Source organism: Rhipicephalus sanguineus, chromosome 9, assembly GCF_013339695.2.
Source record: "Rhipicephalus sanguineus isolate Rsan-2018 chromosome 9, BIME_Rsan_1.4, whole genome shotgun sequence".
Classification (NCBI taxonomy): domain Eukaryota; kingdom Metazoa; phylum Arthropoda; class Arachnida; order Ixodida; family Ixodidae; genus Rhipicephalus; species Rhipicephalus sanguineus.
The window spans coordinates 82,627,385-82,642,182 of record NC_051184.2 but is presented as its reverse complement, the minus strand read 5'-3'; the positions used below and the strand labels follow the sequence as shown (position 1 = coordinate 82,642,182).

At 46.8% G+C, this 14,798-nt stretch overlaps 1 protein-coding gene across 1 annotated transcript; it reads left to right on the top strand.

The window, feature by feature from the left end:
• The first annotated feature begins 1,396 nt into the window (after window positions 1-1,396).
• On the top strand, window positions 1,397-8,775 carry LOC119405692 (calmodulin-A). The gene is made up of 2 exons (XM_037672533.2): window positions 1,397-1,882; window positions 8,596-8,775. The coding sequence occupies exons 1-2, from the start codon at window positions 1,397-1,399 to the stop codon at window positions 8,773-8,775; spliced, it is 666 nt and encodes a 221-aa protein (XP_037528461.1).
• Window positions 8,776-14,798: the final 6,023 nt, after the last annotated feature.

Genomic DNA, 14,798 nt, shown 5'->3' with positions numbered 1-14,798 from the left:
CACTACCGCGCACCGACAGTGAACGCTTCGGTGGTCTCAACTCTACGACGCCTCGATGCCACCATTCGAAGGGACGCTGGCATCAAGAAGCACTACCAACGCCACCTAGGTGGCGTTCGCCCTACTCAGCACAGCGGAGCGTGGCCTCCGCAATTAGCTCTGAAAATGTTTCTGAAGTTGATCGCGGAGGCTGCAATTGCGACGCGCTATACGCGCTGATTTGACTCGGTGACGATTCAGTTACGTGCTTCGTCTTTCGCGTTGTGCTAGCGTGTGCAGCGTAGTGCAGCTTCCATATGCACCCACGGTGTTTCTCCGCTGTCTATTGATACGAGTGTGATGGCAGCGACTACGAGAACTGCGGTATTAAGCGCTGTCGAAAGACAACGACGTCGGCGAGCTAACGTCGCGCAAGTGAATTTGGTGCAGCGATGGACACGCCAGGGGGGAGCGGGAGGCCTTCGCGCGTTCACGGCTCAAGCTGAGAACTCTGCCTCTCGCTTTCCAGAAATTGACCGCAACGCGACCCTACTGGCTGCCATACACACACCGAACCAAGACCGAAATGATCGTATCTTCGCAGAAGCGACCCGCCAGCGGGACGCCGCTCGACAATACGACGCAGGATGCCCAGCACACCCACAGGATGGTCCACGACCCGCAAATCATGCACCCTTCGCTGCAGCGGACCACAAGTTCACCAAACGATTCAGTGACAACCCGTTCGGTTTAGCCTGCACCGTTTGCGAACAGTTCACATGTGATTTGCGCGATGCTCCGGCGCGTGCAATGCAGTGTCTCCGGACAATGTATCCCGGTCGCGAGTCTTTCGAAGACTTCCGCTTATGTGCCAACTGTTTCACTTTCGTGTTCTATACCGATTTCTATATCAGAGGGATCAACCACATTTTTTTCTGTCCCTTGCCCTCTCTCTCTTTCTATTCTTTCTCTGTCTCATTATTTCTGGCTGCCTCTTTCTTTCTATGACTTTCTTTGTCTCTCCCTCTCTCTCTCTGCGTACCCGTTCTTTCGCTCATCAGAGGTACTGCAGCACACGCAGGAAATACCGGCGCACGTGTTCTAGGAGCGTATCCGGAGATGGAGAAGAAGATGGCTCATGCCCGTTGATGATGATAATAGTTTTTTGTTCGCTCTGCACGACTGCCAGTCGGTTAAGAAGCTCCGCTGTTAAAAAGATCATATTAAATACTTAGTTATCACGTAACGTGATGTACTTAGTACATTCATGTATCGTGCCGGATTCGTAGATTCTTGGTTTGCCCAGGTAGCGGATCTATGGCACAAAACAAGATCACAATCATCATCCCGGCGTGTGACCCTGTTCGAAAGGTAAACCAGCTGCGGTGGGAGTGGCGGCGGAGCGCAAGTCACGGCCATGGAGCGCTCCCCGCCAACACACCAGCCTGAAGAAGCGCCAATGCCGAGCACTGGAATGGAACCGCCGGCGAAGAAAGCCCGCTTCTCCAGGTCCATCAAAAACCTCCTCGACGCCCATGGCAGCACAAGAACGAGCAATGGCGCCGCGCCGGAGCCGAGCAGACGAGACGTTGCTGTTGGCACTGACGGCTCGGAGGAGTTCTCGGAGGAGGAGCTGGCGAAGCTGCGCAGAGAATTCGAGTGGTACGACAAAGACGGCGATGGCCAGATCACCGCCGAGGACCTGGGCGCCATGATGAGCGCACTGGGCTTCAACCTGACCCAGGAGGAGCTCGAGATGGAGATCGCAGAGGTAGACAGGAATGGCGACGGAATGATAAATTTCTCCGAATTCGTCGCCAAGAATGCAGGTGACATTACGCTCCCCGACATTACGCCGCGCGACAGTACGCCCACGGCAGAAGAAATCCGCGTGATATTCCAGGTGAGTACGCCTATCCTTTGGTTCACCGCCTTCCCCTCCGGTGCGAATTATTGCATCGGTCTCGTAAAGCAATCAGCTTGCGATACACCAAAGGGTTTGCACAGCGTGGGAGCACTGTAACAAGAGTATGCGGCGCTTCTTAGACGTGTCCGAGTCCCACACATCATGGGAAGCAAGGTGGTTATTACATTGCCGGCCGGCGCTCGGGTCAATGAAAGCAACTTCAGGGAGCCACTTAAAGCTAAAAGCCATTCCATAGGAGTTTTATGACCTCGAATATGCTTATCAATACGTCTTGCCAAAACTAGGGGCCAATGAAGTGATGCTGCCGCACCCATATTTATAAATCCACGATACATTCGTTCGCACATCTAATCAGATCGCGGCACAGCGTAAAAATAACGTGCCGAGGTGGAACCGCTGTCACGTCAACGCCACTTTCCCCACATAACCGTATGAATAAAAAAATCACAGCATATCCACGGAGTGAATGATGATGAGTGGGCGAAGCTGCGGAGGTTCATCGGTAAACCGTGAATCTTCCGTGAATTCTGCCCAGTACATCATCACCGACGTGAGATGGGGCGCGTTTATACTAAAGGTTCGATGAGTTATGACGACTTGCAGCTCACTTTAATTTTACATGTACGCTGTGAATTTTCATTGTTTAGAAAACCATTGCTTTAGAAAACATCTGGCGTCTTTCGTTAAGCAGCTGGCGTCTTTTCCTTTTGCTTTAGAAACATCTGGCGTTCTTTTGTTTTGCTTTTACAAAACATCTGGCGTCTTTCGTTGGTTTATTTCATCAATCAACGGCGTTTTGAACAAAATTTTTATTGTTTAATCACGCACAGGAGAAATCTCACCAGGCACTACCTTGGAGGTAAACAATGGCTGCTAATGGGAATGAGAGACAGGAGTCGGCTTTTAGCTAACACTTACACTTCTACTTCTACTAACGTTTCCTACTGGAACATGCCAATGGCTGCTAATGGGGAATGAGAGACAGAAGAATTCGGCTTTTAGTTAACGCGCACGCTGCGAACTTTTTATTGTTCAACAACGCACAGGAAAAATCTCCCACCGGCACGACCTTGGAGGTCAAAGCGTAAGACTGGTTACGCACTACGACTACGACTACGAGGGACGAACGGGTGCCGCCTTAAGGAGCTTCGCCCCTAATAAAGTTAGGCGGGCACTGGCTGGTTAAATAAGCTTAGGCGGGTTAACCTCTTCTACCTTTTTAGCCTTCACAATGGCTCTTTTTTAGCACTTCTTGCAGTATTTCCTCATCGTGACCACGGTATTCAAGTTAACCTAGCGATCTCGAGCCAGAGTTTAAAAATGTGATGATGCATTGTATGACGACGTCATCAAATGAATCTTGTTGATTACTGCATAAAGTGTTTCACACAATTATTGTTGTGCCCAATTGCGTATTAGCAAAAATAAATAAACACTTCTCAAATAAACGAAGCTGGGCGGAAAGGTTCAATCAGGTAGTTCTAGATCCGTTTGAAAAAGGTCCGATTAGATAGCTTATAACTCTCTATGAAGTAATAATTGGTTTTTTAACACGAAAGTGTTTTATGCCGGGGTCCACCAAGACTTCAATGAGGTATTTCCGTCACGGAAATCACGGAAATGACGTCCAAAAAGGTACACGATCACATGGCAAAGGAAGAGATTCCGTCACCGGGCATCGAACCCACGACCGCTCGATCCGCAACAACAGATTCCGGGCACGCTATCCACTGCGCCACGGTCACAGAGTCTAGAGGCTTTACAAACACGCCTTTTATACCTACCACTCTCCCGGTCGGCGGGGTGGTGTTGCCCTCTGGGAGCGGTAAGGTAAAGTAATTCGTCATTACTATGGCCTCCGCGATTAGCACCTGCAACGCGTTACACGTCCGTCCTATTCGGTGCGTTGTCAATAGATGTTCAATTTTGTCAATGCCTTAACACACCGCGAGGTGGCGACATTGGCCCAAGCGTGGTTAAAGCGTCGGCCTCGCTCATAGCATCACGTTAATCCAAACCAAAAATATCTTTGCGACGCGCACCTGCCACACCTGGCTGTAACACCGCGTTCTCCGCTCGCGCGCTCGCCCTGAGAAAAGTCGCGGCCGGGCGACCGGGGCGGCACGACGCGCTTTGCGTTTCCCTCTAGTCTGGCCGTGGCGTTCAATCACATTTTAACATGCCGCGGGATGGCGACTAAGTTCTGCGTCCAATATGCGACGCTCTTCTGCCTATCGCACCTCCTTCTTTGATTAAGCTTTCACCGCTGACTACTACAGCTACCACAAGGGTTTGTTTAATCATTTAGCATGGACGTTAGTCGTCGGGATGGAGATGTACCACCAATCATGAAAGTGGGTGCATACACGTTAAACGGTGCCATTAGTTGCCAGACATCAATATACATTGTGCCAACACTCTTATATCAATGTACAGTAAACACTCAGTCATTTCTGTAAGGGCGCGCTTTACTTTCGTGTTATTCCGATTCCTATGAGGGAGGGATCAACCATGTTTTTCTCTCCCTACTACATATACTCGTGATAAACAAGAAAAAAAAAGCCGCACCTCCCCGAAGGGGATCGTGAGGAAATGCGAATGCATTTGGGTGCACCCGATGAATGTGCGATTAATTAATGAAGAGAGACGAGAGTGTGCACGTAGAGGCGTAATGCTCGAGTTGCATTGTGTTACACTTCGTCCTAGTGGTATCGTTGCCGCGAGAGATTCGACTTCACCGACTTCCATCGCTATCAAGACACCAAACTGAAAAACCATGGTTATGCCATATGTGCACAAGGTTGCTCACAAACTTAAGAATGTGGCCAACAGGTACAAGGTACCCTTGGTGTTCTCGGCGCCCCGCAAGTTGGCTAGCCTGTGCCCACGAATTTCTTCTGCACCGAGGCCCTTCCCGTGTGGGAAGAGGCACGCAAGGCCCTTTGTCGCCTGCTCGGTTGGCGTGGTGTACGAGATCCCGCTTAGATGCGGCAGGGTATATATCGGCCAAACAGGCCGGTGCATAAACGACAGAATTAGGGAGCACGAACTTTCGGTGAAAAATAAACTTTCAGCACATTTGCCTGTGCATTGTGGTTCCTACAAGTGTGAGCCTCGGTTTGCCAGTGTTTCCTTTCTTGGAAAGAGTAACGATGTCTTAGCGCGTGAAATTATGGAAGCATACTATATTAGAAAGAAAAAAGAATGCTGTGTTAGTTACACATCTGTTGCTCTGCGTGGGGGTGAATTTAGTTTCATCGATTCATTTTTCGATTAGTTGATCATGTTATCGCGTGTTTTTTGACGAGCTTGTGAGGCGATGTGCGCGCGCAGGGTCGCTGTGGTTATACATGACGCTGATGTTCTGGGAATAAAGTTAGTTGCGAGTGACGCCCTTTCTGTCCTGTCCTTACTTTTTTTCTTGATGGTACGCGTCTTCTTGGTTTTTCAGTAAGCATGTACCAACTAGCCCAACAAAAAGTTCTATCAAGACACCAAAGCGCGCGCTCCCTGCATGATATATATAGGTCCAAGCGCGGAGAGGAGGAGCGCCCGAGCTCTTTCTCCACCGAGCGAGCACCGCGATGCGAGCGCCCTCACCGGGTACACTCCTCCTCTCCCTTACCCTCCGCTGCTCCGCGATGCGAGCGCCATCACACGCCTGCGCGCTCCTCCTCTCCCTTACCCTCCGCCGCTCACCACCTGCTCCGGTTGCTAGGCGCGACGCAGCTGTTGCTAGGGGCGAGAAGGAGCGCGCGTGGAGAGATAACACCTGTGCGCACGCCGGCCAGGGACGCAGGACAACCCCCGACTAAGAAATGCATTCGCATTTTGAAAAGACATACCACGTGACGCGCTCGCTTGCGCGGCCTTGGACGCCGCGATTGCATTGCTCTCTCACGCTCCGTGTGAAAACGACCATAGCATTTGGCCGGAAGTGCTGCTGCTTAAAAGCCGACAGGCTAGCCACGATGGTGGTGGTTGTGCGATGACGCGCCTCAGCACAAGCAGTGACAGCAAATAGTCTCCTTATCGCTGTCATGAACCGCCACAAAATAAATGTAGATTTTACGCGGAACATTAGGAAGCACTGCAAGCATGGTCTGCAAACGGGAATTTTACGCGGTGTCTTTTTGTAGTTCGGGGGTGCCTAGCGATGGGAGAACATAGCAGTACTCAACATATACAAAGTTAGAAACTGTCTAATCCAATTTTGTGCGGATCGATCCACCACTTTTTCACTGGAATTTTTCGCGAAGATTCTTTACATTAAAAGTTGGTTCACTGATCTTGCCTAATGAAGAAATTCATGATAATAACTGTTGGCGTTGAACGTCCCAAAACCATGCTTTTGTTATGAGAGACGCCGTAGTTGAGGGCTCCGGAAATTTTGACCATCTGATGTTCGTTAACGTGCTCCTAAACATAAGTACACGGGCCTTCAGCACCAACCAATTCAGCAGCACAGAAAAATAGTCTCACTTACTCCGTGCACTTGTCAGCAACGGGCATTCCTGCGTCGTCATAGAGTTCGCCTAAACATTTTAAAACTTCTTTAAGCAACTTAAGCTAACTTACCATCATTTCAAATCTTGTTACAAGAAAAAAAACGGTTGCACCTAACAGACTCGATATTACTACCAGTTTTGATACGTATAGTAGTCAGCAACATAAGAAGCAACATTACAATTACATATTGAAGGTGACAGTGGATAAGCACAGTTGGCAATCGCAAATGTTTGATGACAATGAATGCTCAAGCGGAAAAGCATCTCTGGCAGATTAATAATAATAATAATAATAATAATAATAATAATAATAATAATAATAATAATAATAATAATAATAATCAGCCTGTCTACGCCCACTGCAGGGCAAAGGCCTCTCCCATGTTCCGCCTATCAACCCGGTCCTGTGCTTTGTGCTGCCACGTTACACCTACAAACTTCTTAATCTCAACTACCCAGTTTAATACGCCACATTCTTATTAGTCAGTTGAAAGTAATCACTGAGTAAACTTGAATTTTGTGATCCACTTCATATTGCTCACTATAGTACATATTAACATATTTGGTATCAGGGCACTGATTTTAAACTACGACTGCACATAGAAACTGCCAGTATGTGCTTTTGAATGTTTGTGTGTGCGTCTTCGTTCACGTGATCATGCTTCATATCTACCCTTCATATTTGTTTTGTCTTTCATGTTTCCACTGTGCATACGTATTAATTTCACGGTTTAAGTATATAGATTTTTTTTTCCCATAAGTTGTCTGAGTAGTTGTATTACGGGTGGTGGCGTTGTCTATGTCCCGTTTTTGTCTTTCGTGTGTGTGTGATCATACCCCACATCTAATACTCCCGCACGAGGGCCTTTTGGGATATTGTAAATACATTAAAAAAACTGACGCTCCCTTACATATTCGCCTAACACGGCTCCAAGCCGAAAACCATCTCCTTTTTTTCTGCCCAGTCGATGCATTTATCCTCTCCCTCCCCCTTCCGAATGCTTTCGGACCTTACGCGGATTTGCAGGGCCTCCAGGATCGGAGGCCTTGCACGCTTCCTGCACCTCTCCTCGTTTTTCATTGACTCCGTGATAGGCGGATCTTAAAGCAATAATTATGTAGTGAGGCAACGTCATAGTAACGTCATGAATATATTATGGTAACGAAAACAAATTGCGATATCTGAGCTACTAATGACATCATATGGTTACGTCATCGCATGATGATTTTTTGCGGTCAATCGTGTTGACGTACACGCCGCGGGACGACGGTCGACGCTGACGTTGAATTTTCTCACCTGGTGAGGCATCGAAGGATTTCGGCTCGATAAACATACGTACATTGTATTCTCTCAGGCTTTGGGCTGCTACAAATCATAGTTTTCGTTATCCAGTATAGTTTAAATGTGTCGTGTGGAGCCCAGCCCAATATTAGGAATTCAGTGACGAAGAGTAGCAGCTGCCTTAGGAGGTGTTTCTTATAGTCCCGAGGGGTCACTCCCACATAAATTTGGAACTATTCGCGACGGGAGCATAAAAGGTATTTTGTACTTCGATACTTTGATTGGTTTACCGCCATTTTCGCTAATGGGAAACTGGAAGTAATCCTACGAGAATTACTGAAATTGCTTGGTTTAACGGGAGCGGTGAAAAACGGCAAAAAGTTGGCAAAGCAGGAAGCAGAAATAGCATTTTATCCATCACTTTTAACTCTACTCTTAATACTTCCGACCACGAAACCCCTGTACGTGTAGAATTAGTATGCACGGATCAATCACGTGTGGAGTATAACGCTTTCGTTATACTGCCGTGGGCCCTTCAAAACAATTTCAACTGATATTTTTAGATGGAAAAGAAAACAACGTCAAAAAATGAACTACGCGCCCCTATCAGTCTCTGTTCCACGTCTGAACTATAAATAACAAGTAGCCTATTGCCTACTGAAATACGTAAACAAAGTCAATGAGCAAAACAGGCCGTGAAACACGTCTTGTGATATCATTGCAGAGTAGTTTTCGTGAGCTAAAAATGTACTCAGCACTTCGTACACAGCAATGTTCCGGTTGTTCTTACAGATGAAATCGCGATTAAATGCTCCAGTTAATGTTCATCGGACACGTTTGTGTACACTGTGCACGTGTGTGCATGTGAGACGTACTTTTCACTTCGATTGCTCACGCAGTTCATTGACCGCCACGGCAACGGCTTCCTCACCTCGGATGAGCTGCGCCTGTTCTTCGCCGCGTTCGACAAAGAAGGTCTGACGGACGAGGAGATCGAAGAGTTTATACGTGAGGCCGACACGGACGGCGACGGCAAAATAAGCTACGACGAGTTCGTGGCTCTGATGACGTCGATGTAATCATCGAAATAAAATTATTTTATTCATCGTTTATACAATAATATTAATAATATATATTATTATATATGTGTGCTTCCATGCCAAAACCACCATAAGATTATGAAGCATGCCGCGCTGGAGAGGTCCGGAAATATTGACCATCTGGTGTTCTTTTACGTGCACTGTCATGGCACAGAACACGGGCCTCTACAATTTCACCTTCACCGAAATCCGGGATCGGACATGCTATCTCTAAGCTACTGACATCTACGAGCTCACTTGTATACAGTTCTAATTATTACACAGCTCTATTATGCAGGGTGCCCCAGCTATCTTTAGCCAGAGTTTGAAAATATGCCGACACACTCAATGACGTCGCGACCAAATGCTTGTTGCTTACTAATGCATGGAGTAAGCCACAATATTTTTTGTTTACCGCTTAATTGCCTATTCAGGCATGTGTAACAAACATTTCAACCAAAGAGCTCGTCGAAAAGTTCTATGAGAGAAGTTGTAGATCTGCTTGCAAACCATTCGGTTAGACAGTTTCCAACTATATATCTGTTAATTGTGTTTTCCTACTTATTACAGATGCCCGCGAAATACGAAAAATTCTGCCATCTCCCCGTAAAGGGAACCCTGAGTAGTATTCGAAGCAGCCATGAGTCGACTTAGAATTCTGTAAATGTTTCGTTTTGTTCATCACTGTTCATGGTCCTTCTATTCGAGGTTCCCCTGATGTTACTCGTCATGTATGACTTTAGGCTCCGGAGAACGGTTCCCCTGATGTTATTACTCGTCCTATTAAGCTCAGGGGAACGCTTTCCCTTGAGCATCTTTGATCCGTAAAGTATAAAGTTATTTGCTCTTGCTGCAAAGGTTGCGGCTTGAAGTTTGAGAATGCGATGTCAACGCGCCCGTTTCTCATCGACTTCGCGAGCCCGCCGCTCCGGATCGGCTGGGACACTGGCTACTTCGACGCGACGCCGGGGAGACGGGCCTCGTTCATCAACTGCTTCGCATCAGCTGCTTCGCATCGATTTATAGCGTAGAGGGTACCTTGCATGATTTATGGCGTAGTGGGTACCCTAAATGAATGACGATGATTTATGGCGAAGTGGGCACCTTGTATGATTTATGGCGTAATGCGTACCTTGCCATTACGACTCCTCCACGTCCACTTGCAAGTAGTGGTGAGGATCAGGTAACATCAGATCTGTTGAAAGACGGTGGAGAGATTATGTTAAAAAAACTGGCCACCCGTTCTACGAAGTGTCTCTCGACGGGGACGATGCCAGAATATTGGAAGAATGCCAACATCAACTTGATCCATAAGAAAGGGGACGTCAAGGACCTCAAAAATTACAGGCCCATCAGCTTACTGTGCGTTGTCTACGAGCTATTTACAAAAGTAATTGCTAACAGAATTAATCCGACATTAGACTTCAATCAACCAAAGGACAAGGCAGGATTTCGTACAGGCTTCTCAACAATAGACCATATTCATACTATCAATCAGGTGATAGAGAAATGCGCAGAATACAACCAAGCATACATAGTCTTCATAGATTACGAGAAGGCATTTGATTCGGTGGCGGCATCAGCAGTCATGCAGGCACTGCGGAATCAGGGCATCGACGAAGCCTATATAAACATAATGGAAGAAATCTACAGCGGATCCACAGCCACTATAGTCCTCCATAAAGAAAGCGATAGAATCCCAATAAAGAAAGGCGTACGGCAGGGAGACACGATCTCTCCAATGCTATTCACCGCGTGTGTACAGGAGGTTTTCAGGGCCCTTGATGGGAAGAATTAGGGATAAGAGTTAATGGAGAGTATATCAGTAACCTGCGATTCGCTGATGTCATTGCATTGATGAATAACGCGGGAGACGAATTACAGCTCATGATTACTGAACTGGATACGGAAAGTGGAAGAGTAGGTCTGAAAATTAATATGCATAAAACTAAAGTAATGTGGAACAATCTTGGCAGAGAACAGCGCTTTCCGATAGGTGGCGAGACACTGGAAGTTGTAAAGGAGTACGTCTACTTAGGACAGGTAGTAACCGCGGAGCCGAACCATGAGAGTGAAATAACTAGAAGAATAAAGATGGGTTGGGGCTCATTCGGCAAGCAATATCAAATCATGAATGGTAATCTACCACTATCCCTCAAGAGGAAGGTATATAACAGCTGCATCTTACCGGTACTTACCTACGGAGCAGAAACCTCGAGACTTACAAAAAGGGTTCAACTTAAACTGAGGACGACGCAGTGAGCGATGGAAAGGAAAATGATAGGTGTAACCTTAAGAGACAGGAAAAGAGCAGAGTGGGTCAGGGAACAAACAGTGGTTAAGGATATCATAGTTGAAACCAAGAAGAAGAAATGGATATGGGCCGGGCACGTAGCACGTCGGCAGTATAATCGGTGATCATTAAGGGTAAGTCACTGGATTCCAAGAGGTGGCAAACGTGTGAGGGGAAGACAGAAAATTAGGTGGGTAGATGAGATTAAGAAGTTTGTAGGTATAACGTGGCAGCAGAAAGCACAAGACCGGGTTGATTGGCGGAACATGGGAGAGGCCTTTGCCCTGCAGTGGGCGTAGACAGGTTGATGATGATGATGATGATGACGATGGGTACTTTGCATGATTTATGCTAGAGCATGCGCCGCAATGGAGCGAGCGCTCTATTGCGCGTCTGGCAAACATTCCTTTCTGCGCACCATGCGCGAGCTCTCCGCTCGTGCGAAAACTTCGTTCTCTTCTCTCTTCTAAACATATAGTGGCCCGAGGGGCACTGGTCACGCCGGGGGGACAGGCCTCGTTCATAAGCTGCTTCGCATCTAAAAACTATCATCATAAACGGGTATGTGCCACAGAAATTAGGTAAATTCAACTACTAATCACTGGTCAACCAATAAGAAGGAGGGATCAGTTAGCCCAATAAATAAAATGACTGCGAAGCAACGGCGGCGAGCCGAAGACCCCGAGTACATACAACGAGAGAATACTATATGGAACGCGAAAGGCAACGGCGGCTGCGAGAAGACCCCGAAGCGATTGAAGGTCTACGCCAACGAGAACATGGCCGTAGTTCTATGAAGTGCGAACGCCATGGTTTCAGCGCGAGGTTCTGGTAGAGCTAGAGGTTTACACCATTTCCGCTGGTTCAAATTGGAGCTGATACATAGTTTAGCGAGGTGGCAAAGACACGCGACGATTTTGTCAAAGGCAATATTTTTCTAGAAGACCACGCAGAGAGAGGGAGAGAGAAAAAGCATCACTGCGATAATTTTTTTAGAATGCTTTTAGAATGTTCTATTTTTTTTTTTGGAAGATACAGATTTTTCAGAAAAGCTCTATCACAGTCAGGGTCCTGTAATTTTCGCATATGAACTCTATGTCGAGGCGCAAATATTTTCTCGCACCTGAAATGTCCTTGACGCGACTAGTTAAACAAAAAATCGTTAATGAACTTTTTAATTATTGACTTTCGTTCCGTCCTTTATGTTGGAAAGTTGTGGGGCGGATAATTTACGGCATACCCATTTTTTTTTATAAATCACAAAAGTTGCATGTCCCGGGAGATATTCATAACCGAGTTTCAAGGGTGAAATCGAAACTGATCGCGCCCGGCACGCACAAAGCGCTGCGGAACACCGGAACGACCCGTGACAGGGAAGTGACGAAATTTCAATGAAAGCGCCCCGAAGCAGAATCTGGTCAGAAAAATCGGCAAGCATTCTGAAATACACAAGTAGACAGCTTAATGTTTGCGTGCGATGGGTGGTGCTATCTGTTTCTTTCCTGAACTATAAAGAGGCGTTTAAGGCTGTTTCGCCTGTCTGCAAGAAGAGGCGCCGCAGTGGCTGCCCCCGGAAATTTATGCTTCCCAGACAAAGAAAGGGTTCATATTGCGGTTTTCTTGCGCACGGCTCCAAAGAACCGGATGAGCACCGAATACTACGCGCAAGAGTAAGGTGATGCGCTGGCAAAAGTGAGATGACTTTGCAGCTTTTCACGAAAACATACGGCCGCGGCGCGCCTTCACTCAGGTTTCGCCACTCTCTTGTCGCGGTTAGTTCCGGTCTGACGTAACAGAACGGTCACGCTTCGTGAACATCGGGCGCGAGAAGTTTCGATTTCGCCCCTGAAATTCGATGACGAATATCTCGAACTACGTGCAACTTTTGTGATTTCTAAAAAAATGGGTGTGCCATAAATTGGCATGCACTCTAACTATCTAATGTAAGGACATGCCCTCAAACTAATAACTAAAAAGTTAATAACTGGTTTTTGTTCATTCATCGCAAAAGTGTCATTTTAGCTGCAGCAAAGTATTTCGGCCTGGACGTCGAGTTGTCGTGCGAAAACTGCAGGAGCCTTACTGCCATAGGATTTTTATTAAAAAATCTGTATTACCTAAAAAAACACACCTTGTATAATGGTGTTTAATATTTGCATTTTTGTCATTCGCCACTGTTGTGTTGCTTTGTAACACTGTTAAAAACTGTCATACATTATATAATTACTGTACTCCAACTGTTCACGAAAATACGTTCGTGTAAAATCCCGGTTGCCCAATTCACTGCTTCCACTTTAACATGCGGGCTAATTGGGCACCTCAAGCTGCCTCGATGCAGCTCATGTCGTAGATTCCGCCATTGAAATTTTGCGATTCCAACAAACTAATAAATAAAGAAAGAAAGCCCCTCGGTGCTTCCCAGTTCGCCGGCATCGGCCTGACTCGGCTTTCGATCGAATGGGTTCCAAAGCCAAAGTTATGATTAAGCCAAAAAAAGTCACAGTTTCACCGCAAGGGCGAAGCAATGAATGCGATAGCTACAAACTGAAATGTTATGCGAAGTGAGGCTGCAAGCTGACTCTTTTGGATCCGATCTCGCATAACTCTATAAAACGCTTGTTTAAGATAATACAGCCGCTCGAGGGAGAATTGCTCTTTCCACGCAGTCTCTTCGCGTTGAGAGCGCAACATGCAGAAGGGTGTACGAGCTGCCAGCTGATGGCCGCCGAGATAGCGCGTGCGCCAGCGATCGCGACCGCGCCCTTCGAATCAGAGTTCAAAGTTGCTGCTCAAGAGACACTTCTCCCCCTCCTCCACCCCAATCCCCCTTCGCGTTTTTTCATGCTCGTTCAATAAGGGCGGGGCGTTTCCTTTCTGCTTCGACCGCAGGTCTGCCAGGCGGGGTGATGTTATCACATGCGCCCTCCGAGCGACGGAGATGGGCCGGCTGGTTTCATCTCAGCTTCAGCCGCGTTCATCGCTCCCGCTCGCGCGCTTTTACCCGCGGTAGAACATACGATGCGTGGGGGATCTTATCGATTTGGAGATTATACGGGACATGACGGCGACGGCAACAAACCCTCGTTAGTGTCCATATAATTCCTACCACAATAAAACGCCAGGACTGTGCGAGGCACGCAGCGGCAGCGGCAATTTACTTTCTTCAGATTTACATAATTACTACAATATAACACCCCCTATACTTTCCTTGGCTTTCTTGTATGTTAGTTCTAATTAATCTTGTCCTTAATTGTGCGACTAAAAGGGCTAATGGAGGATCAGCAATGAAACGACAGACTTTTTTTCGCACGTACGGGACATTTAAAAGGTTGCGAATGGTTGTTGTATACAATTGTAAGGATTGCCTCTTCGGGCAAAGTATGCTCGCTTCACTACGAATACGTGAGGGTGTGGAAAAGCTATGGCATAAATCGTGAGCACTTACAACCTCTAATCTTTCATGCTTTTACTATGCCTGTGCGATTAGATCCTATTGTAGTTTAGCATCAGCCTAATATTTTTTCGCGCATCACGTTAATATTGTTTAAATATTCAAGAAATAGTCGTATTTACTAAGACTGACCATGTGACTCGAAGGCCGAATCAAATTAGATCTAGTAGAACCTATTACATTGGACATCGGAAATTTTGGAATGCTCAGAAACTCCTGTAGCCGTTATCAAGGTTCTTGGTTTTGCACAAAATTAACTACCTATACTAATAGCTGCAT